A 12,742-nucleotide genomic window follows, 5' to 3' on the forward strand; every position below is an offset into this window, starting at 1 on the left:
CCCAGATGGTCCCCTTCCACAGAAATCCAGAAGTGGACCTGACAAGAAGACCAGGAAGTTGTCTAGTATAAAATAAAAGATTGTATTTTGAAAAGAAAAAGCTACAACCTGCTGGCATAGAAGAAGACAGGACGAACTTTTGCCACAGAAAATTAGAAGCCTTTTGGCCCAGACGATCTTCGGCTATAGAAAGCCAGATTGCTTTCTACTATGAGAGGCCAAATTGCCTTCTATTTTAGAAGGCCATATTCTCTTTCCTCAGGCATGGAAGAACAGACCACCTCCTGGCACAGAAGATCACACGATTTTCTGGCATAAGAGAACAGACTGTCTTCTGATATTGATGTCCAAAAAGGACTCTGACATAAAAGTAAAGACAAGATTATCCCCAGCCATAGAAGACCAGACGATCTTACGGCACAGAGGATGAGAAGGACTTCTGGCATAGGACAGAAGATTGTCCTCTGGCATAGAAGACAAATTATTTCCATTCATAAAAAATCAGGTGATATTCAGGCGTAAAGCACGATAAAGAATTTTATCATAGAAGATAAGAAGGTATTCTGATTTAGAAGGCTAGAAGGTAGAACAATAGAGCGCCAGATGGTCCTCTGGTATAAAATACAATCTTCCAGATGATATGCTGGCAACGAAGTCTAGACGATCTCCTCGCTTGAAATACATAATTATATTCTTTGATAAAAGTCTAGGTCTTCTGAAATAGAAGATCGGAAGGTCTTCTGATATAGGAGTCTAGAAGGACATCTGGCATAAGAGACCGGACAACATTGTCCTCAGGCATTAAGGATCAGTTGATCTTCTGGCAAAGAAAATTACACAGTCTTCTGGCATAGTACACCATAAGGTCTCATGACATAGAGGATCAGAAGGACTTCTGACATAGAAAACTAGACGGGTTTCTCAGTCGTAGAAGATCATATCGTCTGATGGTCTGGCATATAACACTAGAAAGACTTCTGGCATGAAAGGCCACAAGATATTCTCGCATGGAAGACCAGAAAGTTTATTGCTCTAGAATACCAGAGGATCTCCGGGCATAGGAGAGAAAATTACACTGTGGGACAAAATTCGATTTTTTTCAATAATTGCAGAGAAAATCCAGCAGATTATGATAGTAGAGCTAAAAATCAAGACCAGCGGATCGGTGTTTTGAAAGTTTACATCGCTAAGTAATCCAAATAGAGGGAGCAACTTCCCTTCTCTTCTACACTCATAGAAATTTCCTTGAACGGGATCTTAGTAAGTCGAAATATTCAAGAAAAAAATAAAATTTTACTATATATCCCCGAATAAATCAAAAGCCAGGAACTCATAAATACCTCAAACAAATTTTTGGCTTAAAGTCGCACTTTATATTAGTTTATTCAAAACTCTTCTACAAAACATCTTTTTAGAAGGAAAACGTCAAGGATAAAAATATTCTTCATCAATTTTAACTATAAGTCATCACTGAAAAGCGATCTATTTTTGCCGGAAAAAACACTTGAAAATATTGCCTTATTTCCCCCTCGATTAATTAATTAATTTATTTATTTTTTTTTTGAGTTAATGTTGGTTTTCGGCTGGTACATCTTTCTGCTCCAATGGCTTACTGGCTCCACGAAGGCTGCTTTACTGCTGGTTGGCTGGCTGCTTGTAATACTTCGGCGGAGTCTCGTTAAGAAGAAGTGTGGCTCAGCTTCAGGCCCACGACGGCTCCCCGAAAATTTAGTTTGAAAAACTTTTTTGTTGAAGATCCATTACAGCTATTTAAATAAGACGGAAATTTAGATTTTATCGGTACAGTGTTCGAAACCCATGACGGCTCTTCAAATCGTTGCAATTATATCGTTTTAGTCTCAAAGGCCCACGACCGCATTTCGATTCAAGAAAGAAATAAAGGTCTATTATTTTTTTAAGATCAAAGACTCACGACGGCTCTTTGATCCGACTTCAATATCGACATTTCTCACTTGTAATATCGAAGGCCTACGACGGCACTACGATTCAAAGCATAATAAGTTATGATAATTCAAACTATTGACCCTTTATAGGGGGAGGTTTAATTTTCTTTAGAAATTGTGACCCTTTGTGGGTGAGGTGAGGTTCCAGAAGGGGTTGACACATATATACCATTTTCACAACAAATCTTGCGTTAGCAGAATTATTTGGATGTGTGAACTTTGAAATGAGTTGGATGCTTATTTCGATTTCCTTGACCATTTTGTTTTTCAAAATCGAGAACCATATGTGGGAGAGGTACCAGAAGAAATTGTCAGATCTCTATCATCTTTATAACAATTCTTATGTTGATAGAAACATTGAGATGTGCCAAGATGTGCCGATTTTGGGAGGTACGAGAAGGAGTGGACCGATACATTCCATCTTCACTCCAGACTTTGGGTTAATTAAAATATTGTGATGAGTGTAATTTGAAGAGAACCGGATGCTTATTTCCGATTTTATGATCGTTTTTGTTAATCAATACCTTGTCCCTGTGTGGCAAAGTAACATCTCTGTAACAGATCCTGTGTTGATGAAAATATTTCGATGTACCAAGTCTGAATGGTATCGGATTTTAATTTCGCGTTTTATGGACTTGATGGGTATTCAAAATGTTGACCCTTTGTGGGGGAGGTACCAAAAGGTTCCATCTTCACAACATTTGAAGAGAACCGGATGCTTATTTCAGATTTTATGATCGTTTTGGATATTCAAAATGTTGACCCTTTGTGGGGGAGGTACCAGAAGGAGTGGACAGATATATTCCATCTTCACACCAGACCGTGGGTTACATTTTGTTAAATTAACAAATAAATAAAAACATTTTCTAGTGTTTTATATTTAATCTTCCACCGGCGGGCACCTCCTTTCAATGGACAAATTTCGGTCGACCGTCGCTGTCCACTACGGGGAGGTTTTACAGTAAATGCTGGACGACTCTTTTTCACAATTAGCACACATGACTTTTAAAGCCTCATTGTCTTCATTCTGAAAATGAATTGGAGTTATAAAATCTAATTGTACACTCAAACGCGAGAGGGAAATGGTGAAGATTACAGCTCCAGTGAATATAACACCTATTAACCAGACTTCGATGGTTGCAAGACCTATCTAATATGGTTTAGTTGATATTGATCCTTTTTAAGTCCTTATTCGATAAAAAATGTATAAAAAGGACTTCAATGGACACTAACCCTTTAAAACCCTTTTCTAGATAGAAGTCATATTCACAGGCCTTCTCACGTCCAATAGACAGAACAATTTGTAATTTAGTATGATACACTTTTATAACTTGCATATTAAGTTTTTTTTTTTTCAAAGCAATCAAGTGTAAACATACGTCTCTTGAGTCAGTTAAAAGACCTCTTATCTGTTTTCTCTGAGGAAAACGCGTGCAAGTGCACTGTTGTAATCAAAACAAGAAAAATAAGCAATTGTCCGCTGCGTACGAGGTGTGATTATCGGGCCACTAATATATATATTTAAAAACATAATTTAAAAATAAACACAAAACTGTTTTCGTTTTCTAACCAATTATCAACATGTTTGACTTAGCGAATAAACTCTTATCAAGGCTCAGGGAAGTCAATATTTGCATATCTTTAAAATATTTTCATTCCTAGTTTTTTTATTGAATTTGAAAAAAAGTATATTGCTTCAAATCTCAACTCTTTCCCACAAAAATCCACCCGATTCAGACCCCAACACAAAAAATTCTCAAATGTGTCAATTCCAAAAAAAACGTAAACAAAAACAAACCTGTACCCCTTCTCAGACCCAAATCCCGTGCAAAAATATGTAAATATCAGCAGACACTCTAATTTCGGAAATAATTTGAAAAATCAACAAACAATAAAAATACAACGTAAAAAATTGCCGAAAAAAAAAACAATAATTCCAGACAGTTGCTTGATTTTGAGGTTAAAAGTTCAAATCGCTATGTTTTGCCCAAAAAAAAAACAAAAAAAAATCATGTGTGGTGGGCATCATCACCACATCATTATCAGAAGCATTCGCGAAATTATCAATTGAAATATTGTCACTTTTCATTTCTTTTCAAATGTTTATATAATTTGTTTAGCTATTGTTGTTGGTGTTGCTATTGTTGTTGTCCACATTAATGCAAGTAATAGAATTGACCTTCCACTGACTGATAACGTTCTGCCCAGGCAGCCTAGGCAGACGCCACCATCACTACCAGCACCAACATCGCAGCACATGGGAGACATTTGCGCGATTATTCTGCCACAGATAGATGTAATGGATGGGAGAAAAAAATAGCGGAATAATAACACCGATTTTTAATCAGCTGTAACGAATTTGAGGAATCACTACAGACGGGATAGTACTAAACTAGGTTTACATAGATAGGAGCTTATTGAAGAGGTTTCGATAAATAAAAGGCCTCTCTAAAGGTGATCGACAGAAAGAAACAAAATAGTTTTACAGGGACTATCAATAAACGTGGATTTTTACAAAATATTTTTACAGGGACTATCAAGAAACGTGGATTTTTTACAAAATATTTTTTCAGGGACCATCAATAAACGTGGATTTTTTACAAAATATTTTTTCAGGGACCATCAATAAACGTGGATTTTTTACAAAATATTTTTACAAGGACTATCAACAAACGTGGATTTTTTACAAAATATTTTTACAAGGACTGTCAATAAACGTGGATTTTTTTACAAAATATTTTTACAGGCAATATCAATAAAGGTGGATTTTTTAAAATATTTTTACAGGGATTATCAATAAACGTGGATTTTTTAAAATATTTTTAAAGGGACTATCAATAAGCGTGGATTTTTTTAAAAATATTTTTCCAAAGAGATTAACAAACGTGGATTTTTTAAAAATATTTTTCCAAAGAGATTAACAAACGTGGATTTTTTAAAAATATTTTTCCAAAGAGATTAACAAACGTGGATTTTTTAAAAATATTTTTCCAAAGAGATTAACAAACGTGGATTTTTTAAAAATATTTTTCCAAAGAGATTAACAAACGTGGATTTTTTAAAATTTTTTTTTCCACAGACTTGATTGAACGTAGATTTTTTAAAAATATTTTTCCAAGAACTATTTATAAACGTGGATTTTTTAAAAATATTTTTCCAAAGAGATTAACAAACGTGGATTTTTTAAATTTTTTTTTCCACAGACTTTTTAAAAATATTTTTCCAAGGACTATCAATAAGCGTTGATTTTTTAAAAATATTTTTCCAAAGAGATTAATAAACGTGGATTTTTTAAATTTTTTTTCCACAGACTTGATTGAACGTAGATTTTTTAAAAATATTTTTCCAAGAACTATTTATAAACGTGGATTTTTTAAAAATGTTTTTCCAAGGACTATCAATAAGCGTGGATTTTTTAAAAATATTTTTCCAAAGACTTTAATAAACGTGGATTTTTTAAAAAAATATTTTTCCAAGGACTATCAATAAGCGTGGACTTTTTAAAATATTTTTCCAAAGACTTGAATAAACGTCGATTTTTTAAAAAAAATTTTCCACAGACTTGATTAAACGTAGATTTTTTAAGAAATATTTTTCCAAGGACTATCAAAAAACGGGTATTTTTTTAAAAATATTTTTCAAAGGACTTTAAAAAACGTGGAATTTTTAAATTTTTTTTTCCACAGACTTGATTAAACGTAGATTTTTTAAGAAATTTTTTCCACAGACTTGATTAAACGTAGATTTTTTAAGAAATATTTTTCCAAGGACTAACGTGTATTTTTTTAAAAATATTTTTCCAAGGACTATCAATAAACGTGGATTTTTTAAAAATATTTTTCCCTAGTCTTTCAAAGAACGTCGATTTTTTTAAATTATTTTCCAAGGCCAATCAATAAACTTGGATTTTTTAAAAATACTTTCCAAGGTTTATCAATAAACGTGGATTTTTTTTAAATATTGTCCAAGGCCTATCAATAAACGTGGATTTTTAAAAAATATTGTCCAAGGCCTATCAATAAACGTGGATTTTTAAAAAAATATTCTACCAAGGTCTATCAATAAACGTGGATTTTTCAAAAATATTTTTCCAAGGGCTATCAATAAAAGAGGAATTAAAAAAAAATCTAAGGACTATCAATAAACGTGGAGTTTTAAAAATATTTTTCCAAGGACTATCAATAAAAGAGGAATTAAAAAAATTCCAAGGACTATCAATAAACGTGGATTTTTAAAAATATATTTCCAAGGACGATCAATAAATGTGGACTTTTTAAAAATATTTTCCAATAAACGTGGACTTTTTAAAATATTTTTCCAAGGACTATCAATAAACGTGGACTTTTTCCAATAAACGTGGATTTTTTAAAAATATTTTTACAAGGACTATCAATAAACGTGGACTTTTTAAAAATATTTTTCCAAGGACTATCAATAATCGTGGACTTTTTAAAATATTTTTCCAAGGACTATCAATAAACGTGGACTTTTTTAAATATTTTTCCAAGGACTATCAATGAACGTGGACTTTTTAAAAATATTTTCCAAGAAACGCAGATTTTTTAAAAATATTTTCCAAGGCTTATCAATAAGCGTGCACTTTTCTACAAATATATGCCATTTTAGCAAGAATTTCTATCTTCGTCTCCAGAAATTCTCTCTCAATAGGAAATTCTCTCTCTATAGAGAGCTATAGAGAAAAACCTTCCGAGAGAGGTTTGCATAGAAACGCTATCTATAGATAGAAAACCCTCTCAAGAGGGTTTCTTTAGAGAGAAGTCGTTTCACGGGATGTTGTATAGATAGAAACAGCCTTATCAAGAATTTCATCAAAGATAATTCTATTTGTCATGGTCTCTCATGAGACTAAATTTAGCTAGGAGTTCTCCCCATAGGCGCTCTGCAGAGAAAAGCCCTCTGAAGAGATCTTCTTTGATAGAAGCTCTCTCAAGATTCGTTCTGTGTATGAAGGTCTTTCAATGCAACATCAGTGAATGAAAATCATGTCAAGGATGTCTACAGATTTAAATCATCTCGAAAGCATTTTAGAAGCTTGTGTATAAATAGAATGATTTCTATGAATAGAATCTCCCTAAAGACGTTATCCAAACTTGAAGCTCTCTAAGAACTCCTCTCAGGTTGATAAATATAGAAGCCTTTACAGATAGAAGTCCCACCAAAAGCTTTTCTCTCTGTAAATGTTTCTATAAATAGAACTCTCAAGATGAATGTTATCCAAAGTTGAAGTCCTCTCAAGAGCTTTTTTATTGATAAAATCTAAAATCCATCTCAGACGTTATTCGGTGAAGAGAAGCTCTCTCATGAGACATTTTATGGGTACATGTTCAAGAGATCATCTGCTAATAAAAGACCCATCAGAGAGATAAAGATAAAAACCCTTTTACAGACAAAAGCTTTTTATGTGTATAAGAAGCACCTAAAAAGTTTAAATATGTAAACCTAAGACGAAGCTTTCAATAGAGCTTTTATATTAAAAAACCCTCTGGAGTTTTTCTATCACATTTTATGGGAAGATGCCCTATTAGGACGTCATATAAAAGTTATAAGCCTTCTCTGGAACTATTCTATGTAGATAACCTCTCTTATGAGGCATTTTGTGGGTAGATGCCCTATAAGGACGTCATCAATTAATAGAAGCCCTTTCATCGAGATAAAGATAGGAGTTTTCAACATTTAGAAGTCCTCTCCAAAGCTTGTGAGGAAATTATCTCTAGAAAGATTTCATTAGAAAGAATCGGCCTCACGAGACAAAATCGGTCTCAGAGCTATTTTATGGAGAAAAGCTCTCTCATGAGGTTTCCTATGGATAAGTGTCGTTTCAAGAGAACATATATTATTATCAGTCATCTAAGAGAGATAAGCATCCCATATTTTTCGTTCTGTTACAAACGTAATAAAACACTGAGCTTGCCACCCTTTTCCCACAAATGGACCCCCTCTATTAATTGCCTTTCATTCAAGATGAATGAATGGGAGAATCCAACAAAAAATGATAATAAATTCTACATTTGTATGAGTTTAAAATCTAGTACAGAAGCTTTTTAATTCCAGCCATAATTGCAAAGCTAGAAATGAAAGTGATGATTAGTTTAAGCTAGAAGCTCTAATAGTTCGGACTAGAAAATAAATCTCAGAAATACAAAAACAAAAAATGTTCAAGACAAAATTAAATTTTTTAACAATAAGCTGTGTTTGCCTGACATTTTGTATAATACAAGTGAGTTGTAGGACAGCTGATGTCATGATGAAAATAATTTTAAAATATTTTTCCTTGGCACCCCCTAGTTGGCTCAAAGTGGTGTGGTCAAGTCGCCGGTAATAAGTGAAGATGTCAAGCAGGATTTTGAGCGAGAGGCCCGCCTGGAAACCGAGGAATTTTTAAATGCCATTTTCACAGCACAAATTGACTTTTTTAACAAACTGAAACAATCACTGAAACCGGATACCAAACGTTACAAGGATATTGAGGTTTTCGTACAGAGACTAGAACAGGCCAAGGAGGAGAAGGAGTTGGAGAAGAAGGATGTCATGTATTGGGAAACTTTCCAGCAGGTAAACAATTTCGGAGGGAGATATAAGAGTTATAGAGAAATAATTTTCTTATTATTTAACAGTTCAACAAATCTCCATTGCTGTTAAATGATGCCGCCGAAACCGGCATGACCGATGAGGCCTACCAAAAGGCCCTGACCGACAATGGCTTCAAGGAGCTGCTCAAGAATTTCTTTGCCGATGTTGCTGTGTATTTTTGGAAAATGGCAAAGGCCAGTGGCAAAGTTGTTGAAACCACAATGGATGAGTATTTGGAACAAATGCAAAGTTCCAAGAAATTATTTTAGGTAGAACTCTAGAAAACTGTGAGCAGTGAATGAATGAGTGGTATTAAAAGTTTTTATAAGTGAATAGGTTTTAAGTACAAATGCAAGGATATATTTCAGATAAAATAAATGTAGATATAAAGAAAAATATTCATATTTTTGTTAAAAGAATAGCAGAGCTAAAATAGTCGGTTCTTCATGTCCAACAATAAACGTGGACTTTTTAAAAATATTTTCCAAGGATTTTCAAAGAACGTGGATTTTTTAAAATTATTTTTCCAATGACCATCACCAAACGCCGATATTTTGAAAATAACTTTCCAAGGACTATCCACAAACGTGGACTTTTTAAACATATTTTTCCAAGGACTATCAGTAAACGTGGATTTTTTAAAAATAATTTTTAATAAAAATTTCAAGGACTATCAGTAAACGTGGATTTTTTAAAAATATTTTTCCAAGGACTATCAGCAAACGTGGATTTTTAAAAATATTTTTCCAAGGACTATCAGCTAACGTGGATTTTTTAAAACTATTTTTCCAAGGACTACCAGTAAACGCGGATTTTTTCCAAGGACTATCAGTTAACGTGGATTTTTTAAAAATATTTTTTCAAAGACTATTAATAAACGTGGATTTTTTAAAAATATTTTTCCAAGGACTATCAGCAAACGTGGATTTTTTAAAAATATTTTTCCAAGGACTATCAGCAAACGGGGATTTTTTAAAAAATATTTTCCCAAGCGATTTCGAAGAACGTGGATTTTTTAAAAATATTTTTCCAAGCGATTTCAAAGAACGTGGATTTTAAAAAATATTTTTCCAAGGACCATCAGTTAACGTGGATTTTTTAAAAATATTTTTCCAAGGACTATCAGTAAACGCGGATTTTTTAAAAATATTTTTCCAAGGACTATCAGTAAACGTGGATTTTTAAAAATATTTTTCCAATGACTATCAGTAAACGTGGATTTTTAAAAATATTTTTCCAAGGACTATCAGTAAACGTGGATTTTTTAAAAATATTTTTCCCAAGGACTATCAGTAAACGTGGATTTTTAAAAATATTTTTCCAAGGACTATAAATAAACGTGGATTTTTTAAAAATAGTTTTCCAAGCACTATCCATAAACGTGGATTTTTTAAAAATAGTTTTCCAAGCACTATCCATAAACGTGAATTTTTTAAAAATAGTTTTCCAAGCACTATCCATAAAAGTGGATTTTTTAAAAATAGTTTTCCAAGCACTATCCATAAACGTGGATTTTTTAAAAATAGTTTTCCAAGCACTATCCATAAACGTGGATTTTTTAAAAATAGTTTTCCAAGCACTAACCATAAAAGTGGATTTTTTAAAAATAGTTTTCCAAGCACTATCCATAAACGTGGATTTTTTAAAAATAGTTTTCCAAGGACTAGCAATAAACGTGGATTTTTTAAAAAATATTTTTCCAAGGACTAGCAATAAACGTGGATTTTTTAAAAAATATTTTTCCAACGACTATTTATTTTTTAAAAATATTTTCCAAGGACTATCAATAAACGTAGATTTTTTAAAAATATTTTTCCAAGGACAAGCAATGAACGTGGATTTTTTAAAAATATTTTTCCACGGACTAGCAATAAAAGTGGATTTTTTAAAAATATTTTTCCAAGGACCTTCCAAAAACGTGGATTTTTTACAATTATTTTTCCAAGGACTATCCATAAACGCGGATTTTTTAAAAATATTTTTCCCAGGACTTTCAAAGAATGGGGACGTCGTAAAAATATTTTCCCAGGTTGTTGATTATTTAAAAATATTTTTCCAAGGACTTTCAGAAGTGGGGATATTTAAAAAATATTTTTCCCAGAACTTTCAAAGAATGTTGATCATTTAAAAACATTTTTCCAAGGACTTTCAGAGAAGGGGGATATTTAAAAAATATTTTTCCCAGGACTTTCAAAGAACATAGATTTTTAAAAAATATTTTCCCAGGACTTTTAAACGATGGAGATTTCTTGAAAATATTTTTCCAAGGGCTTTCAAAGAATGGGGATTTTTTTAACATATTAATTCCCAGGACTTCCAGAGAATAGGGATTTTTTAAAAATATTTTTCCCAAGACTTCCAAAGAATAGGGATTTAAAAAAAAATATTTTTCCCAGGACTTTCAAAGAATGGGGATTTTTTGAAAATATTTTTCCCACGACTATCAATAAACGTGGATTTGTAAAAAATATTTTTCCCAGGTTCTTCAGAGAACGTGGATTTTTTTAAAATATATTTTCCCAGGTTCTTCAGAGAACGTGGATTTTTTAAAAGTAGTTTTCCCACGACTATCAATAAATGTGGATTTGTAAAATATATTTTTCCCAGGTTCTTCAGAGAACGTGGATTTTTTAAAAATATTTTTCCCAGGAATTTAATAGAATGGGGATTTTTTGAAAATATTTTTTCGAGGACTTTCAAAGAATAGGAACTTTTTGAAAATATTTTCCAAGGACTTTCAAGGAATAGGGATTTTTTAAAAATATTTTTCCCAGGACTTTCAAAGCACATGGATTTTTTAAAAATATTTTTTCCAGGACCTTCAAAGAGGGATTTTTTTTAATATTTTTCCCAGGACTTTCAAAGAAAGTATATTTTTTTTTAAATATTTTTCCCAGGACTTTTAAAAAAAAGTAATTTTTTTAAAAATATGTTATATAAAAATACAGTTTTCCAAGGGCACTTTCTCCAAAAAAAAAAACTTCAAACTTAAATTTAAAAATTGTAACAAAATGTACCTGCTCCTTCATCCCCTCTAGAAACCACAACATTTTTATACCCATTGCTAATGGATTTAGTCATTTTTCTCCTCTCTTCCTCTCTTAAAACAAAACGCCCAAACCTGGCACATAAATTTATGCACATTTTATAGCCTTTTTATCAAATTTTCAATGTACCATAAATATATAACAACAACAACAGCAGCGGAAACATATATAACTTGGGGCAAAATAAAAACTATACAAACATATTTTATGGCTTTGCAGTCAATGACAGCAGAAAATGGAAAAATGCAGCCCCTTGCGGCCAGCCGCTAGAAAAGGTGTTGGAGGAAAGGTGAAGGTAGAAAGAAAGAAAAAACAACATTTTCTACACTCCAGATGATAGTTTGCACACACACACACAAAGATGCATGAATAAATAAAGATGCTCCTGGCGGCTCATGGCCTTGGGGGAGGAGAGGGAGGTCGTTGAGTTGGCAAAGAAGTGAAATATGAAATTTCAAAAGGACCTCCAAACGAAAGCCCAACACAAACTAACCACAATCTGCTGGTGGTTCGGTGTGGAGTTCTTTATTTATGCCGTATAACTTTTATGTTTTCATTGGATTCATTGAAATATGTTTTCAGAAATATTAACACAAATGCATAGGTATAGGTGTGTGTGAGTGTGACTAGATGACTAATATATATGTACACACATACAAATTATGCTATGAAAGCAATCAATGTAATTGAAACTGAATACCACATCGGGGGAGACGCAGAAAGAGGTTGCGCTCAATAAAAAAATAAGCAAAAAATATATTTTTAAAATAGAATATGAATTTATTTTTTGTATGTAAATTGAATTTTTGCTAAATTAATGGAGGAGAAACGAGATGGAAATGGAGAGTATTTGAATAGATGAATGTGAAATCCAGAAAAAAATTTGAATTAATTTAGTGGAAAATTGAATTGGTTGTTAATGGTTTATCAAAAGCCAATTAAAAGCAGAATATTGGGCTTTTGATTTGCGCCATAAGGTTATACATTGAAATACCCACAAAATTGGAGCCCCAAAGTATGCTTTAAAAAGTGTTTCTATTGAAAACAGCTAGAAATGTTTTCTCCACATAGAAGGTTTGTTGAGAGGACTTCTATTTGCAGAAACTGGCTTCAAAGATATGTTATCGAAAAATTATGATT

General features: G+C 32.4%; 2 protein-coding genes across 2 annotated transcripts in view; one reads left to right on the forward strand and one right to left on the reverse strand.

Annotated features, from left to right (window-relative positions):
* The window catches only part of LOC101889035 (centaurin-gamma-1A), a 575,535-nt gene that overhangs the window by 454,146 nt on the left and 108,647 nt on the right, over nucleotides 1-12,742 (reverse strand). The gene's annotated exons all lie outside the window — the stretch shown is intronic.
* Nucleotides 8,050-8,830, forward strand: LOC101896019 (uncharacterized). The gene is made up of 3 exons (XM_005184864.4): nucleotides 8,050-8,202; nucleotides 8,271-8,537; nucleotides 8,600-8,830. The coding sequence occupies exons 1-3, from the start codon at nucleotides 8,137-8,139 to the stop codon at nucleotides 8,822-8,824; spliced, it is 558 nt and encodes a 185-aa protein (XP_005184921.1). The 5' UTR covers nucleotides 8,050-8,136; the 3' UTR covers nucleotides 8,825-8,830.

This window comes from Musca domestica, unplaced genomic scaffold (assembly GCF_030504385.1).
Source record: "Musca domestica strain aabys unplaced genomic scaffold, Musca_domestica.polishedcontigs.V.1.1 7, whole genome shotgun sequence".
Classification (NCBI taxonomy): domain Eukaryota; kingdom Metazoa; phylum Arthropoda; class Insecta; order Diptera; family Muscidae; genus Musca; species Musca domestica.

What these genes read in the sequence shown, in the direction of transcription:
- LOC101896019 (XM_005184864.4), top strand. Translation starts at nt 8,137, where the DNA reads ATGTTCAAGACAAAATTAAATTTTTTAACAATAAGCTGTGTTTGCCTG. An exon ending in TGACATTTTGTATAATACAA is followed by an intron (nt 8,203 to 8,270) that starts GTGAGTTGTAGG and finishes GGCACCCCCTAG; the next exon opens with TTGGCTCAAAGTGGTGTGGT. An exon ending in ATTGGGAAACTTTCCAGCAG is followed by an intron (nt 8,538 to 8,599) that starts GTAAACAATTTC and finishes ATTATTTAACAG; the next exon opens with TTCAACAAATCTCCATTGCT.